The following is a 15,075-nucleotide window of genomic DNA, read 5'->3' on the forward strand; positions in this document are numbered from 1 at the left end:
GGCTCTATAGTCTGGGCAGGTCTGGGGGGGTGGCTGGATGCCTGGGTGAAACCTCTCCCCTACCCCTGTGGCCCCTGAGATGCCGGAGCAGCCCCTCCGGAAACAGATCTGCTCACCAACCCTGTTCCAGGTGGCGGCACCTGAGCTCCTGGGTGGGCCCCCCGGAGGGTCCCTGCCAGGAGCCCCCCACTCACGATCAGCTCACTGACATGCTCCCTGAGCAGCCCCTGCCCCTCGCCCCAACACCTGCCTCATCCGTGTGGCTGCCCACCCCAAACTTGGGCTTCTGCTGCCCCCGCCCATCCCTCCCCACCTACAGCCTTTGGGGGCCGGGAGGGAGCTCCCTGCTCTGGGTCCAGAGAGTGGGGTGAGGAGTCAGGGCTGGGAGCACCCAAGGGCTGAGCCAGTGGTGAGGGCGGGCCAGGCGCCAGGCTGGCCACACGAACTTTCAGGGGAGCGTCTGCTGGGGCACCTCAGTTACACATGTAGGGCAGGGACTCCAAGGCAGCGCCCACCCAGCCAGGGGAGCCGGAAGTCTCCCGGGGGACGGGGAGCGGTTTCAGCCAGTAGGTACGGGGTCCCAGCAGACCACAGGGCCAGCCTGTGCAGAGGCCTGGCTGGAGGGCAGGATGCAGGGGGTGAGGGCTGGGCTGGAGGGGCCCAGGTCCTAGCCAGGGGCTCCCCCATCTGACACCTGATCCTGGCCCCAGGGTCACAGCAGGCTCTCCCCCACACCCCGTGGCTTCCCTGCCCCCACCCCCCAGCCGCACGCAGCACACCTCAGTGTGCACCTGATCTAGACTTGGGGCCCAGCCCTCCTGAGATGGGACCCCAGTCACGAGCCTGTGGGGAGGGGATGCTGGGCTTGGCGAGGCTGGGAGCAGCGGTCCACCCTGGTGGGGGACGGCCCACCTCATCCCCACCCACCGGGCAGGGGCCCCCTGACTCCTCAGCGGGTAGTCCAGGACCCCCGGAGGCTGCCCAGCCCCAGTAGCACTAGGAGAGGCACTGACAGCCAACAGAAGTCAGAGGTCAGCAAGAGGAAGACCCTCCCTCAGCGTTAGGAGGTGGGTGCCCAGAGCAGGCTGCCTGGGCCAGACCCCAAGAGGAGCCACAGCGGGCTGGGGGGGCAGCCAGGCCTGCAGCCACAAGGAGGCTGAGCTGTGGGGTGGCTGCAGGGGCGGAGGGGACCTGGGCTTAGGAAGGGGCTGGGGCTCCCGTGTGCTCCAGGAAGGGGGAGGAGCCTCAGCCAGGGGCTTGACGAGGGGGTGAGGAGTCTCTGTGAGGGGCGGGCCAGTCCGTGCGAGATGGGACTCGGGGTCGGTCACATGCTGCCTCCAGGAGGCATCCTCGGTCCTCTGAGAACACCTTCCCAAGGGCTCCTGGGAACCTCCGGGCTCCTCAGTGGACAGTCAGTGCCCAGAGACAAGGGGACAGGAACACCTGAGGGATGTGCCGTCTGCGGTAGTGGCCAGGGCTCACCGCACGGGATCTCAGCACATTTGGGGCCCACCTGGTCCCCACACACCTGCTTGCACTCCACCTTCACGAGGGAAGAGCAGCTGCTCCAGGTGTGAGCGTGGGCTTCGCCTGAGTGGGTGAGCTGTTCACCAACCCAACCCGGCTGGGTGTGCGAGCGCACGTGTGCAGGTGTGTGCACGCGTGAGGGGAGCACGGCGGCCGGCACGTGACCCTGGGGCTGGGACTCACTTGCTGGACCGGGCAGAGAACGAGGCCCACGGCGACCGCCCCTGTCCAGTTGCGGCTCTCAGATGTGGGGTCCCGGAGCCCTCAGGACACCTGGGAGTCCTGGGCTGGACACAGAAGCTGTCCTTGGCCAGAGGAGCAGGAGAGAGGCCTGCCCCCCAAGGGGTGGGGTGAGGACCGGCTTCAGATCCCTGAGGGCTGCCGGGGGCACACGAAATGGCCAGTGTGGGGAGAGGTCCCCACACAGGTGTAGATTCTGGTGTCCCCCACAGGCCAGAGGCTGGGCTGAAGCCGGGGCTCGGGGGGCGCACTTGCGCCCGGCCTCCCCCCCCGCCCCCGCCCACACTCTGGGCTCCCAACAGGCTTGGTGAGGCCCTCTGGCCATGAGGGGGACTCCTCCGGTCCTGTCTCTCCAGCACCCAGCAGTGAGCTTGGTCCCCAAAGTCGGCCTGGCCTTGGAAGCCGGCTCCTACTGGGGCCCGGCGCCCAGGCCCCTGCCAGGCCCTCTGCCCTCAGGTCACCCCCTCAGGCCCCGCTCGCCCTGCCCTGTGCTGCCACCTCCCACCTCTGCAGTGGGTGCGGCCTCTTGCTGACCTCTGACTTCTGACAGCTCTGGGTGCTCCTGCGGCGCTGTGAGCGGACGAGTGGACGAGCGAGCTGCAGCGTGGCCCCCGGGCCGGGCTCACCTCCCGGGGCAGGGGTCCCCGTGGCGGTTGACACAGTGGGGCTGGGGGGACGACGGGCGCCCCACCTGCCTGCTTTGGCCCCAACTGATAAGCCCACAAATCGGCCTTATCTTGGCTTCTTACGTGAGGGCCTGGAGTCCGGGTGAGGAATGGGTGACGGAGAGAAACTGGGGAGGCGGCTGTGCGTGGTGCCCGGCCCAGATGCCCTGCGCCTGCCAGCTGCCCCACCCCTATCTCGGGTGCCCCCCAACCCTGCCCACCGCTTTCTGGCCAGGATGCCCATCAGGGTCACGGGCTCACGAGTCCAGTGATGCCCCCCCAACTATTTGGGGGCCTGAGACAGTCGCACCCAGGCCCAGGGGCCTCCGGCGGCTGAGAGCCCAAGGGGCCAGGCCACATAGGCCTGGGAAGTCAGGGGAAGCATCTCACGTGTGGGGACCAGAGGGCTGCAGGCTGAAACGCAGAGTTGAGTTTTGCTGCCGGGGATGGGGCAGGGCTGAGGCTGGGGGCTGCAGGCAAGGCAGGGGACAGGACATTAGAGAAGAGGGGCTCTGGGGGGCCCCGGGGAAGCCGAGGGTCATCTTGCGCCCACAGGAATCCCATGGGTGACCCACAGCCCCTTAAGGCTGTCAGCCTGGAGGCAGGAGGTTCCCGGGCAGCCGCCCCCCAGAACAGAGGGCGGAGCCTCCCCGCAGCCCGGGCTGTGCTGACGCAGCACCCAGGGCCAAGCAGACGCCCCCCGGGTGCCCCGATGGCTGCAAGCCTGACGGGGTGGGCCAGGCTCTCTGCCCTGCCCCAGCTGTGTCCTGGCGGCTCTGGCTGGGACGCCCGGGATGAAGCCCGCTGCCAGTCGGCAAAGGTCCCTCCGAGGGCCACCCACCCACGGGACCCCACCTCCCCAAGGTGCCGCCAGCCTGCACTCTGTACCCACGTGTAGCTTCCTCCTGGGGGCTGTGAGCCGGGCACCACGGTGACCTCCCCGAGAGGCCCCATGGGTGCCCTGGCCGCACGGGGGCCTGCAGTCACCCGTGACTGCATGTCCCCCATGGGCCCGGTCACTTTACAGAAAAGCCCCCTGGGGGCACCCACACTCTTTCCCATCTCAGTCCTGACGGCTGGGGGCCACCAGGGACTCCTGCTCTCTGAGGCAGCTTGGGACAAGCCCCCTTCTCCCGAGGCTAAGATCCTGAGAGCTCCCCGCCCTCCCCAGCGCGAGGCCGGGCTCGGCAGCAAGGCTCCACCCCTGCTGAGGAGCCGGTGAACCTTAGGCCGGCGAGAAGGGCCTGAGTGGTTTATTGACGCTGATTTCAGGTGGCCGCCCCTCTCAGCTGCCGGTCAGTCATCGTTCATGTCCTGGCGACCGAGCTTGTGTCCATAAACCACAAACACCCCAGTGGGAATCCCAGTGCAGAAAGCAGGAGGCTGGCCACACAGGCCCTGCCGTGGGCCCCGCGGACGTGGACCAGACACCGGAGGAGAAAACGTCAGTCCCCGTGGAGGCTCTGGGGAGGCCAGGCAGCACCCTGCCCGTGCTCAGTGGGCACCCCGACGCTCCCCCATTTCCACAGGAACCCAGAGCCGTCCCTCCGCAACCGGCCGAGGCAGGGAACACGGGCTGCTGCCTCGGGGCGGGGGCAGCGGGACGGGACTGCTGGCCAGGGCGGCCCTCGGCAGGTCCAGCGAGACAGCCAGTCCAGGCGGCAGTCACAGGTAAATGTGGCCCCGGGTTGACACGTCCCCGGGGGGGTCTCGACCTCCAGCAGCTTCGGGCCAGTGTCCATCCCAAGGTGGATGAGGACCTCCAGCGCCTGGGGCGCAGGCGGGGTGCAGACAAGGGCAGCGTGCCGCTTGGACTTCTGTGCAAAGTGCTTTCTGCTTAAGCATAGGTAAGAGTCAGCAGGAGGCCAGGCGACTCACTCCCGCGGCGCCTGGAAGTGGGCAGCTGTGGCCGCGCAGGACAGCCCTGCGGGCGCCTGAGCCCGGGGGCCGGTTTGCAGGCCCCAAACTGCCTGTGTGTGGATGCGGCCGGACCCCCCAAAGGCCTCGGCCTCACTGCTCTCAGAGGGGGTGTGGGGGGGTCTGCCCACCATGGGCTCCAAGGCGGAGGGGCACCCGGGTCCTGCAGGTCGTCTCTCCCGAGGAGCCTGGACCCCATGCGGCCTGGTTCCCTGGCCCGGCTCAGGGCCAGAGGCTGGAGTGCTGCCCCGGGTCAGTCACGCTGAGCGGCTGTGTGCGCTGAGGAAGGCCTGCGGGCAGGCGGCTCTCACTCCACATCTGTGGCTAGAGAGGGACGAGCCAGGGCCGTGTGCAGGCCTGTCCTGAGGCCTCGCTGGGCAGCGCCCAGCCTTCGTGTGGGCCCCCCCTCAGCAGCACGCGGGGCTGTGGATGGGCCGCGGGATCAGACGTTGCTCACCCGGGCCTCCATGGAGGAGACGGCAGTGGGGCCCACGTCCCTGTCCGAGGGCCGCTCGCGCCGGACGTAGCGCGGCTTCCGCACTGAAACAGGGTCAGAGACAGGCGGGATCAGAGTGGGGCCTGGGGCGGCAGGGAGGGCCTGGGGTCGCGGGCCTCCCTGGGGCTCACGGGAGTGGGGCTGGAGCAGCCACCAGGGAGGAAGCCCACCGGGCTCCAGCTCCCAGACACCTGGTGCCCCTTGGCCCGGGAGAGGGCCCGGCTCTCCCGAAACACAAAGGTACAGGTCATGTGATGCACTGCAGGGTGGATGGTATCCCCCCAACTACAAACGCGTGTCCACGCCCTAAGGCCCAGAACCTGTGGGTGCAACCTTACTTGGAAAAATGGTCTCTGCAGATGTGATTATCTGATGGGCCCTAAATCCAGCGACCAGTGGCCTCGGGAGAGGGAGGGAGATACAGAGGGGAGAAGCCAGCGGAAGACGCAGCAGCGGCTGGAGGGACGCGGCCCCAAAAGCCCAGGGACACCTGGAGCCCCAGAGGCTGGGAGAGGCGGGAAGGACCCGCCCCAGAGCCTCCGGAGGGAGCAGGTGGCTTCCAGAACCGTGAAGAGAAGACACTTCCGTTCTCCCGAGCCCCCGGGACACTTTGTTACGGCCGCCCCAGGAGACTGACGCAGGCACCTTGTGCTTGGACACGGTGCTGCTTTGGAGAGATCAGACAAGTGTCTCACTGGACAGGGCAGATCTCGCCTTGACCGAGGGACTTCTCTGTCCCCAAGGAGGAGGATGTCCTCACCTGTCCCCACTCCAGACCTCCACACGGTGGCAGGAACACGGTCTGGGGAAGAGGCAGGTGGCCTGTGTGATGTGACCTCTGTGCTCATAGGGTCAACTGTGACACAGCTACTGCTCAGGAGGGACCACGGGAGGGCCCCGTGCCGGCCACTGGCTCCCTGCTCAGGCAGAGCTGGGACCTGGTGGAGGGCTGAGGGCGGCAGGGCTGACCCCTGGCCCGTGTTGGGAACACCCTGCCCCCCTCGAGAGACACAGCATCTCAGGAATAAAAGGGAAAAGGCACGAAAGCTGTGGATGATGAAGAGGGGCTTGGCCGGCACCCCTGCAGCGGCCATGGGCCTGGCGTTTTGAAATTCCCACCAGAGATGAGGCATCCCGACAGGGCGAGGGACAGGAAAGCACTGACGCACCTGAGGACGGAGGTGGGGGAATCATCGCGGCCTTGAAAAGGGGAAAAGGCACAGTGAGAACCGGAGATGGGATGGCCCCCAGCCCAGACACACAGACACCCAGACGCACACACACGGGGCCTCAGCCCGCCTATCAGGTACTTACAGCTTCGCCAGGCTGCAGGCTGGGGGCTGTAGGGGAGAGCACAGGTGTCACCTGGAGGCCACACAGCTGCCTCAGCCTGGGGGGGCCCTCAGCCTGGGCAGGGGTCCCTCAGCCTCGGGACAGGGGTCTCTCAGTCTGGGAGGGACCCTCAGCCTCTGCTGCTGGGCCCTCAGCTTGGGCAGGGGTCTACAGGCCTGAGGTGGGGGTCCATCAGCCTGAGGGTTCCACAAGCCTGCAGAGGGTCCCCGGCTCCAGGCTCACTCCAGTCCCTCACTCCTGTGCCCAGCGGTGCCCTCAGCCTGCCCGGCCCCATCTCCCACCACACTCCGGTGGTGTCCCGCCAGCGCTCTGGGGCCAGCCGCCCCACCCCCAGCTTCCCACCAGAGCAGATAAGCCGGCCTGCAGAGTGTCTGCCCCCGTCACCCTCCACACTGAGACCCCACGACATCCACCCAGAGCACTCCCAGGACGTGACCGCCCCTCTTATCCTCAGGCCCGAGAGCCACGTGACAACCCAGTCCCCTCCAGGGTGCCACAGATGCGGCCTCGCACCGGGCACCTGCATCTCGGCCCCAGCCCCGCTCCGTGCCCCCGGGCACACCCCGGCAGGAGGGGTACCTTTGTTTCTTCCATAGAAGACGTCAGGCAGCTTACTGGCACGCTTGAGGTAGAAGAATGCAGCCACGGAGAGGATGAGGCCCGAGCTGATGAGAAACGTCCCCAGGAAGAGGGAGGCTGCCACCTGGGGGCCCCCTGCAAGCGAGGTGAGGGCTGCCAGGGGTGCACACCTGGGCTCCCACAGGGGCCAAGGGGTTCACACACAGGGGTGTGGGTCCCCCCTGCACTCAAACTGCCCAGGCCTCAGGTTCTCCGGGGCATGGGCTGTCAAGACGTTCAGTGATCCTGGCCCCCGAGCCCCGCATCTCCTCCCTTGACACTCAGTGCGGACTCTGGGGCCCCCGTGGCCCTGGCGTGCGGACACACCCCACCTTGCCTCTCTGGAGCTGGTCAGCTGTCACCCGGGGTGGCCCTCCCAGCACCAAGATGCCTGCTGTCTTCACCTCCACAGGTTCAGGCAGGCCGGCGGGCGGATGCCAAGCTGGAGGCTCTGCATTTAGGTGCCCGTGGGAAGCGCCTTCCTGACCCTGACACACAGGCACAAGGCCGGCCACGCTAGAGCCTCAGGAGGGACGGGTTCCAGCTACGCCACCCCAAACCTGCCAGCTGGAAGCGGGCTCAACGCTGGACTGCAGGGGCCTCATCTGCCACCCTCTGGTGCAAGGCCCAGGCCCACATCGTAAGAAGCTGGGACTGTCTGGGCCCACCCTGCCCCAAACACTGCTGGTCGGCCCACGCCAGCACAAGGCCACTTGCTTCCGGTCCTGAGACTCGCAGGGAAGGCCTAAGCCGTTGGTCTAGGTCAACGTGTCCTCTGCTGAAGGACCAGGATCTGGGGGGGTCATGACCCCCATCACAACCCAGTCACCTCAGAAGAGGTGGCTACACCCTGGGGCAGGTCCCGTGCCGTGACTGCAGTGGTCATTGGTGGCCTGGGCACCACACCCCCGCAGCCTGGCCACTCCCTGTGGCTCGGCCAGCGTCTCAGGTACGACAGGACGCCTCGCAGCAGGAACAGGCGGGGTACCAGGGCGTCTCCCGTGTCTGCACCTGAGGACCAGGTGGTATGGAGGGCATGTCTGCCTGCCTGCAGCGTCTCAGTCCCCTCCAAGACCTATGTCCTAGAAGAGCCACCGGGGACGGTGCAAGGGGACTTCAGATGCCCTCCCACCTTGGAGAACTGCACATCCTGAGCTCCCAGGGACCAAGGGGCCGGGGTGCCTCTAAGCCAGGCAAAGGGTTAGGACATGCAGCCCATCCAGAGGCACGTGGGGGTCCACGCCAAGCGACCCCAGCCGCACCCACCCTTTTATTTATTTATTTATCTTTTGCGGTACGCGGGCCTCTCACTGTTGCGGCCTCTCCCGTTGCGGAGCACAGGCTCCAAACGCCCAGGCTCAGCGGCCATGGCTCACGGGCCCAGCCACTCCACTGCATGTGGGATCTTCCCGGACCGGGGCACGAACCCGTGTTCCCTGCATCGGCAGGCAGACTCTCAACCACTGTGCCACCAGGGAAGCCCAGCACCCACCCTTTTAAATCAACCCCAGACCCTGACTTCAAAGCCGACCGAGCTTCCATACCGTCCGGGGTCCTGGTCCGTGACCAGGGCTGGGTCCCGGTACAGAGCTCTTGGCTGGGGTGGAGCCTGCCCTTGACTGTGGACATGGCCCTTCCGTGGCCAGCATCGGTGATTGGGTCTGCGCTGGGAATGGCTCTGATGGTGCCCTTGTGTCCCCCCAGGACTGGTCCGGTGAGCCGAGAGACTTACCAAAACTCGGCCGCCCAGGCATCCCCGTGCTCCTGTTCATGGGGAAGTGCGCGCCCCGGGCAGCGACTGCGGGGGAACAGAGCAGTCAGTGCGGCTGGCTCCATAGGCCGCCCAGACCCACGTGAGGTCCTGGACCAGGCACGGGGGCCCCGCAGAGGACCCCTGGGGAGCCAGAGATGCAGCCCAAATGGGCCGGAAATGAGACAGGGAGGTGGCCATGGGGACAGAGCAGCCCCCACCCCACAGCTGTCCTGGGGGGCAAGAGGACTCGGGGAGAGGGCTCCTGGGAGGTGTCCACCGAGGGACAGTGGCCCAGGTGTGGGGACAACAGCGAGGACTCCCACCCTTTCCCCCAGAATGTGGAGGTGTGGACCCTTGGTGGGCAGCGGGCAGGGGGAGGGGCGGGGGGACATACAGCCTCTGCACTCGGAGCTGTTGTGAGTCCCGTTCCCGCAGCGGATGCAGCTGACGGTCCCGTCCTCGGCCCGGTGCCCGTAGCAGCCTGTGCCGGGAGACAGGAGCTCGGCTCAAAGCAAGGCCACGCCAGCCGGCTGCCCTAAGGGAGTGCTACGCTCTGAGTCTGTAAAACCACATTTATTCCAGGACGCTAGTTCACCCACTCTGGAAGCTTGGATGGACTTCAGAACAAGAACCGCCCCCGCGGGAACTGCAGCCAGCCCTCTCTCGCACAGGCATTCCCACCGGCCCCTTGCCAGATGCCTCGGAAAGGGTTGCAGAGGCCCGGATGGGGACCTGAAACTGACAGGTGCCGAGTATACACGCTGGAGGGGACGAGAGACGAGCCCCACCTCCCACATCCGCCAGGGGCTGCAGCGCACTCCCACTCGGCCGCCACGAGGGACAAGGGCCGTCTGCGCCGGTGTGCTGCCGGCCGCCCCCGCCCCCGGGCGGCCCAAGCACCCTCGACCCGCGTTCCTGCCCTGCCCAACGCCGCGGCCAGCGGCCTCCCCACAGCCTGCGGCCCGCCCTGGGGCTGGGAGCGGTCCAGCGCTTGCCAGCCGGCGGTCTGCAGGCAGTCCACCTGGCCCACTGCGCCCTTTAAGGGCAGAGATTGCGTCTTACACCTTTATTTCTTCTCAACACCCCGGCACGTAGCACGGGCTGAGAGAATGTACTGGAGAAATTCTGGTTGCAGGTGCTGGAGGCCGGCACAGACTTGACCAGCACGCAGTCTGCACACAAACGGGTCCCCTCAGAGGAAGGCCTTCCTGCTGTGACGCCAAGCAGATGGCAGGGTCTGAAGAGTGACGGGGGCGCACGGGCTGAGCGCCGTGCCAGGAGGCCACGTCAGACCCAACGTGGAATCATACAAGTATCAGGAACAGGCCTTCGTTTCTCGTAAGACCAGGGCTTCTCTTCTGAAGTAGTTGGGCTCTTTCCCTTCACTCGGCATTTCTTGGGAGGGGCTGACCTCTGGGGGGGCTGATCGAGGAGGCCTAGGAACGTGGGGTCCTGGGTACAGACCTGTCGCCAAGGCAACGATTCTCCCGAGAGCTCCCTCCGCCAGCCCCAAGGTACCTGGGCTCCTTGGTGAAGCCGCCAGGGCTGCTGGCCACAAGGAGGCCCTGCGCTGTGTGTGCGGGAACAAAGCACAGCTGGGGGCCAGGCCCAGTAACCAGATCTAAGGAGCGAAGGTTGACTTTGCTGAGCCTTAAAGCCCCTTGAAAAGCAGCGCAGGGCCTGGCTCACTGGGTTCCCTGCCTTGCCCAGTGAGTAAGGAAGGTCACCGCCCGGCAGGGCCAGGGACCTCAGGAAGAGAGGAATTCACCCAAACCTAGAGGTACTGCAGGCAAAGTCTGGTGCTGAGTCCTTGGCTTGGCTTCCTGGACTCAAGAGGCCCTGGGCAAAGGCCAGCAAAGCAGACTTAAAAAGAGCCTGTGTGGTCAGTCGCTGTTGTGGCTGAATTTCCTTCAACAATCAGGCCAAGCTTAGTGAGGCTAGCCTTCTTTGTAAGACAATTAGTGTCACTGTGGCTCTCTCTGGTAGAAAGCGGGCTGGCTGCGGAGAGAAGTGACCTTTCAGTAGGACACTGTGATCTGCCTGGTGGAGAAGATTCCAGTCCTGACCTGGGCCTCGAGGCCCGGCCGCCTGTAAACTGGACCGGGTGCTGAAACCCCCAGTCTCCCCCACTGTCTGGCTCTGACTCTCCATACTAACGTTTCCGCTTCTCTCCCACCCTTCTGACCTGGTATCACAAGGACCAGAACTGCCGTTTCCCGAAGCCCTGCAAACCGATGTGAACTTCAGGCAGTCACCTCGACAGGTTGCGGCAACGGCGGGCCACTGGGAAAGTTCCTGAGAGACTAGGGCTGCGTCGAGGGTCTCCACGCTGTCCCCGCCCCACCTGCTGCCCACACACAGAGGTTTCACTGGTGGGAGCCCACCCACAGTCCTCCTTCTGCGCTGAGTCTGATGGGACGGGCTGTCCCAGGACTGAGGGTCAGCGAGACACGGGAGCTGGTGCTTATCTGGTTCCTTTCTGCTCGTTCCATCTGTGTCCCCTCCCCTTTGCCGACCTCCTATCCCACAACTTCTAACCCAAATCTCTCCACAGCTACCAACTTGGCTTTTAATATGTGAAACTTTCTGAAGGTAAAGTCTCAAGTGGGGAGGAGACAAACCCCATATGGGAGCTGCCCCCTGCCCCCCAACCAGGAGAAGACGGGAGTCGGGCGACCATGTTACAATCATCCCCGTCTCCCTTCGGCTGCCCCAGTGTTTCAGCCACTTGCCCACAATCGCCTCCTTGTTCAACCTGATGTGTAAGCGCTGATTCTGCCACTTACTTGGGACTCCACTTCCTCCCATGTCCTGTAAAACCTGTACACGTCTCTGTACTTTGCTGCTCCTGTCTTATGTCAGCTTATCTCAGGGCAGCTGAAACTCCCTGCGAGGGAAGAGGCAGTCTTACCTGCCCCCACCCCGCAGGCCTGGAGCCACCGTGTCCTCCTGGGGTCCTGCCCCCACCTCCCAGGACAAGGCCCCATCACGCTCGCTGCCTCTGCCCACCCCTCCGGCCCCTCCTTCCCGAGGCCATCTAGGCTGGCTCATGCCAAAGCTCACCTGGGCCACACAGGTTAGTGCCTGGGCAGGTGGCGTTGGTGTCCACCACGTCCACACAACACTTGGGCTGCTGGCCCTAGAGGGGAGATAGTGGTGAGTTTCCAGACCCTGCGGCCGGGCAGCTTGTGCGGGCCAGGCCCAGGGCAATATCCGCAGAGGGGCTCCCGGCAAGCTCACCCCAACACCTGGGGCTCTGGCCTCTTGTAGTCAGCGTCCGGTGACTGTGCCTCGCTGACCCAGAGCAAGGTGAGGACGCACGGCCACACCGCACAGACGCTCCCTGGGACAGCACTTGGTGTCCGGCGAGCATTTGGTGACTGAACCAACAACCGAAGTGTTGGGCTGGGACCTGCCAGGGCACATTCCGTGGCACCTGGACTCCCAAAGGCAGGAATCCCTCGGGGAATCCCTCGGGGCCCTGTTGGGGGTGGGCTGGAGCAGCCTGGTGGGCAGGGGGTGGTCCTCTCCTCCACTGCCCGCCCACCCTCCCCTTGGGGCCTCCCTGCAGCCCCTTCTTTTCTCACGGGGGTCTCCTGGGTCATGGGAAGAGCCGCCACCTCTCGCCTTGTGGGCCACAGGTGGGCACAGGGCAGGCATTTCAACAGTGAAGTTATTTATATTAGTCGCCACTTGCAGCTGGTGGCTTTGAAAATCAAAAGATGAAGCTGCTAAGAAAGGAAGCACATGTGCTTCTGGACAGTGGTGAAACAGGAAGATAACTCCAGGCCCCCTCGGCCTCCCGAGTGAGAGACCTGTGCAGCCCTCACAGCGCGTCTGCCCGTGCTCCCAACCAAACAGCCCACCTTCCTGGACACTTCTGTGATGCTTCTGCAAGTCTACAGGCACCTCCATCGGGGGTCCAGCTCGGCCCCCACAGAGGAAAGGCCAGGCCCACGCGCAGGAGTGGGCGCTGCGGGCACTGCACTCACAGACCAGGCGGCGGCAGGGGCCTCGGGGGGCGTCCGGGCAGCTCCGCTCTGTGCGCTCAGCCCAGCCGAGCTGGTTTCCCAGGACTGGCACGCTGTGATTTGCAAGGGGCACCTCAGGGCGGCTGAGGAATGGTGGGCGCATCCTGGACTCCAGGGGGCCAAGGCCGAGCCCGAGGGGGAAGCCTGGCCGTCCTGTCCCACCCAACCCGGCAGGGGCAGAGCGGCTGGAAGGCTCACCATCCTGGAGGACGAGCAGCTGGGTGTGTGCACACATGGCCGGGCACCTCCAGAAACCACAGCCTGGCACACCTGTGTCACCGGCTTGGGAGAGCCATGACCTGGCCGAGTCTGAGCCTGAAGTGGGCGTCTCTGTCCGCCCCACTAGCTGTGGCCAGTGCCAGTGGGGGCAGCTCTGTGGAGACCCTATTTCAGCTCCAGAAAGAGGTCTAGTTGGGCAGAGGGAAAGGAGGTTCTAGCAGGCAGAGTGGAGCGGGTGCCAGGGGCGGGGCTGTGCGTCTGCTGCCCGCCCAGAGGCACAGGCCCCTCTGACCCTGGCAGTGGGCACGGCCAGCGTCTCGGGGGCCGGGACAAGGGTGGCACCTAGAGGTGGAAGGGCGAGCCCCTGGGTGAAGAGCCCACGAGCCACGTGCTGGGTGCTCACCGCACTTCCTGAGGATCTACTGGCAACTTCCACCAGGAGGCTGGCCAGGAGGACGGCGCGCTGGAGCGCCATGTCCCGGAGCTCAGGGTCTGCGAGAGAGAGGGGTGCCGTGTGGCCACAGGCGACGCCTGGCAGGGCAGGGCACCGGGCGGGGGCCAGAGCACAGGATGCTTACCTGGCCCTCCTGGAGCCCGGCAGACCCTCGGCCCGGGGCCTGCAAATCGAGGTGGATAGGTGAGGCCGTGCTGCTGGTCAAGCGCAGCCAAACCACGCCCGGGGCTCGGGGTCCAACTGGACTTTTCATCAGGAACCCCCATGGCTCGGCCCACCCGGACCAGGATCTGATGGACTCACTCCCTCCTCTGCCAGTTTCCCACCATTCGCTGCTGCTTCCAGGAAGAAGGACTGAGCAGAGAGGGTCTGGGTGAGCCAGTCCCGCCCCAGAGCTCGGACGGCCCTCCCACCCGCCATCTCATCCTGTCCTCATAAGACCCGAATTCGATTTCCGGTATTTCCACCCAGAGACGGAATGGCAAGGGTGCCTCTGGGGCGGCCAGGCTGGTCAGGACCCCTCGGTCTTAACAGTTTTGTGCCGTTGGCCCTGTTGTCATCACGGGAGGGTGTGTGGAAAACACCCAGCTGGGGCACTAAAAGCCGTGACACAGGCAGTACTGGGTGCAGGTGCCTCTGGCGGGTGATGGATCCAGAGAGCAGACAGACTGCAAGTAAACTTCCTAACGCTAAAGCCACACGAAATGCGACAGCACACGCGATCCAGCGCTCACGGTGCCACACTTCTAACGCAACCGGGGAAACACGCCGGCCTGCACAACCCCGGAAGTAAATCGTGAGTCGGGTTTTTATTCTGAAAGGTGGGAACTACAATTATAATCTGTCCCAAACACATAAAAGTCACCTCTAAAAACACTTTTTTCTTAACAAAAACAGCTGCAGAGTGGAGCTGCGCGTGAGGAGGGCTGGTTCAGGTTCCACAGAGGGCGTGCTTGGGGCTGGGGGGCGAGAAGCCCCTCTGCCCACTGGCCCAGGGCCTGGGGGTCCCGGGCTGGGGTCTGTCCTGCCATTCGCTCTGTGCCGCCTTTAGTCCAGGCTGATGGAGCAGACGCCGTCCCCCACGTCAAGTCCCCCCATTAAAAACACCTGCTCTTGGGCTTCCCTGGTGGCGCAGTGGTTGGGAGTCCGCCTGCCGATGCAGGGGACACGGGTCCGTGCCCCAGTCCAGGAGGATCCCACATGCCGTGGAGCGGCTGGGCCTGTGAGCCATGGCCGCTGAGCCTGTGCGTCCGGAGCCTGTGCTCCGCGACGGGAGAGTCCACAACGGTGAGAGGCCCGCGTACCGCAAAAACAAAAACAAAAACAAAAACAAAAAGAACACCTGCTCTTTCCTGCGGCACCATCCCCTTTCTAGAATTTGAAATCCCCTCAGGTGGCAACTATTGGTGTCACAGCCGCATTGACACCTTTGATTCAGGAATCAGGTCTCAGTCGACACCTCTGTCTGCTACTCAGTGGACACGACTGAGTACGGTGTCCACACCGTGCGGCCCCTCCACGGCCCCCGCCTGCCCGGCCAAGCCCTGCCGCTGCACGTGGACGGTGTCTTCTGGAATTTCAGGAGAACGGACCACACTGTCCGCGCACCTTGTGTCGGGCTCCTGCCCTTCAGCGTGGCCACAGCGATCTTCAGATTCCTCCATACTTTGCCCTCTCGTGGCTGAGTGGCATCCACTGCAAGGACACTTCCCTTGCCCGCTGCCTGCTGATGGCCATGTGGCTTTTTCCACATTTTGGTGGCTAACACTGCTGGGGACGTTCTTGGGCCCGTTCCTGCACAG

The 15,075-nt window shown here is 65.0% G+C and overlaps 1 protein-coding gene across 1 annotated transcript; it reads right to left on the minus strand.

Annotated features, from left to right (window-relative positions):
- Positions 1-4,791: 4,791 nt before the first annotated feature.
- On the minus strand, positions 4,792-13,294 carry C1H1orf159 (chromosome 1 C1orf159 homolog). The gene is made up of 8 exons (XM_065890883.1): positions 13,223-13,294; positions 11,633-11,708; positions 8,964-9,050; positions 8,549-8,614; positions 6,778-6,912; positions 6,160-6,185; positions 6,015-6,045; positions 4,792-4,889 (listed from the first exon to the last, which is right to left on the minus strand). The coding sequence occupies exons 1-8, from the start codon at positions 13,292-13,294 to the stop codon at positions 4,792-4,794; spliced, it is 591 nt and encodes a 196-aa protein (XP_065746955.1).
- Positions 13,295-15,075: the final 1,781 nt, after the last annotated feature.

The sequence above is a fragment of the Phocoena phocoena genome, chromosome 1 (assembly GCF_963924675.1).
Source record: "Phocoena phocoena chromosome 1, mPhoPho1.1, whole genome shotgun sequence".
NCBI lineage: Eukaryota > Metazoa > Chordata > Mammalia > Artiodactyla > Phocoenidae > Phocoena > Phocoena phocoena.

Excerpts from the sequence above, each read along its gene's own strand:
- C1H1orf159 (XM_065890883.1), bottom strand. The coding sequence starts at position 13,294 with ATGGCGCTCCAGCGCGCCGTCCTCCTGGCCAGCCTCCTGGTGGAAGTT. Across the intron at positions 11,709-13,222 it reads GTAGATCCTCAGGAAGTGCG|GGCCAGCAGCCCAAGTGTTG; the intron begins GTGAGCACCCAG and ends TCTCCCCTCTAG. Across the intron at positions 4,890-6,014 it reads TCCCCCACCTCCGTCCTCAG|TGCGGAAGCCGCGCTACGTC; the intron begins GTGCGTCAGTGC and ends ACCCTGTTTCAG.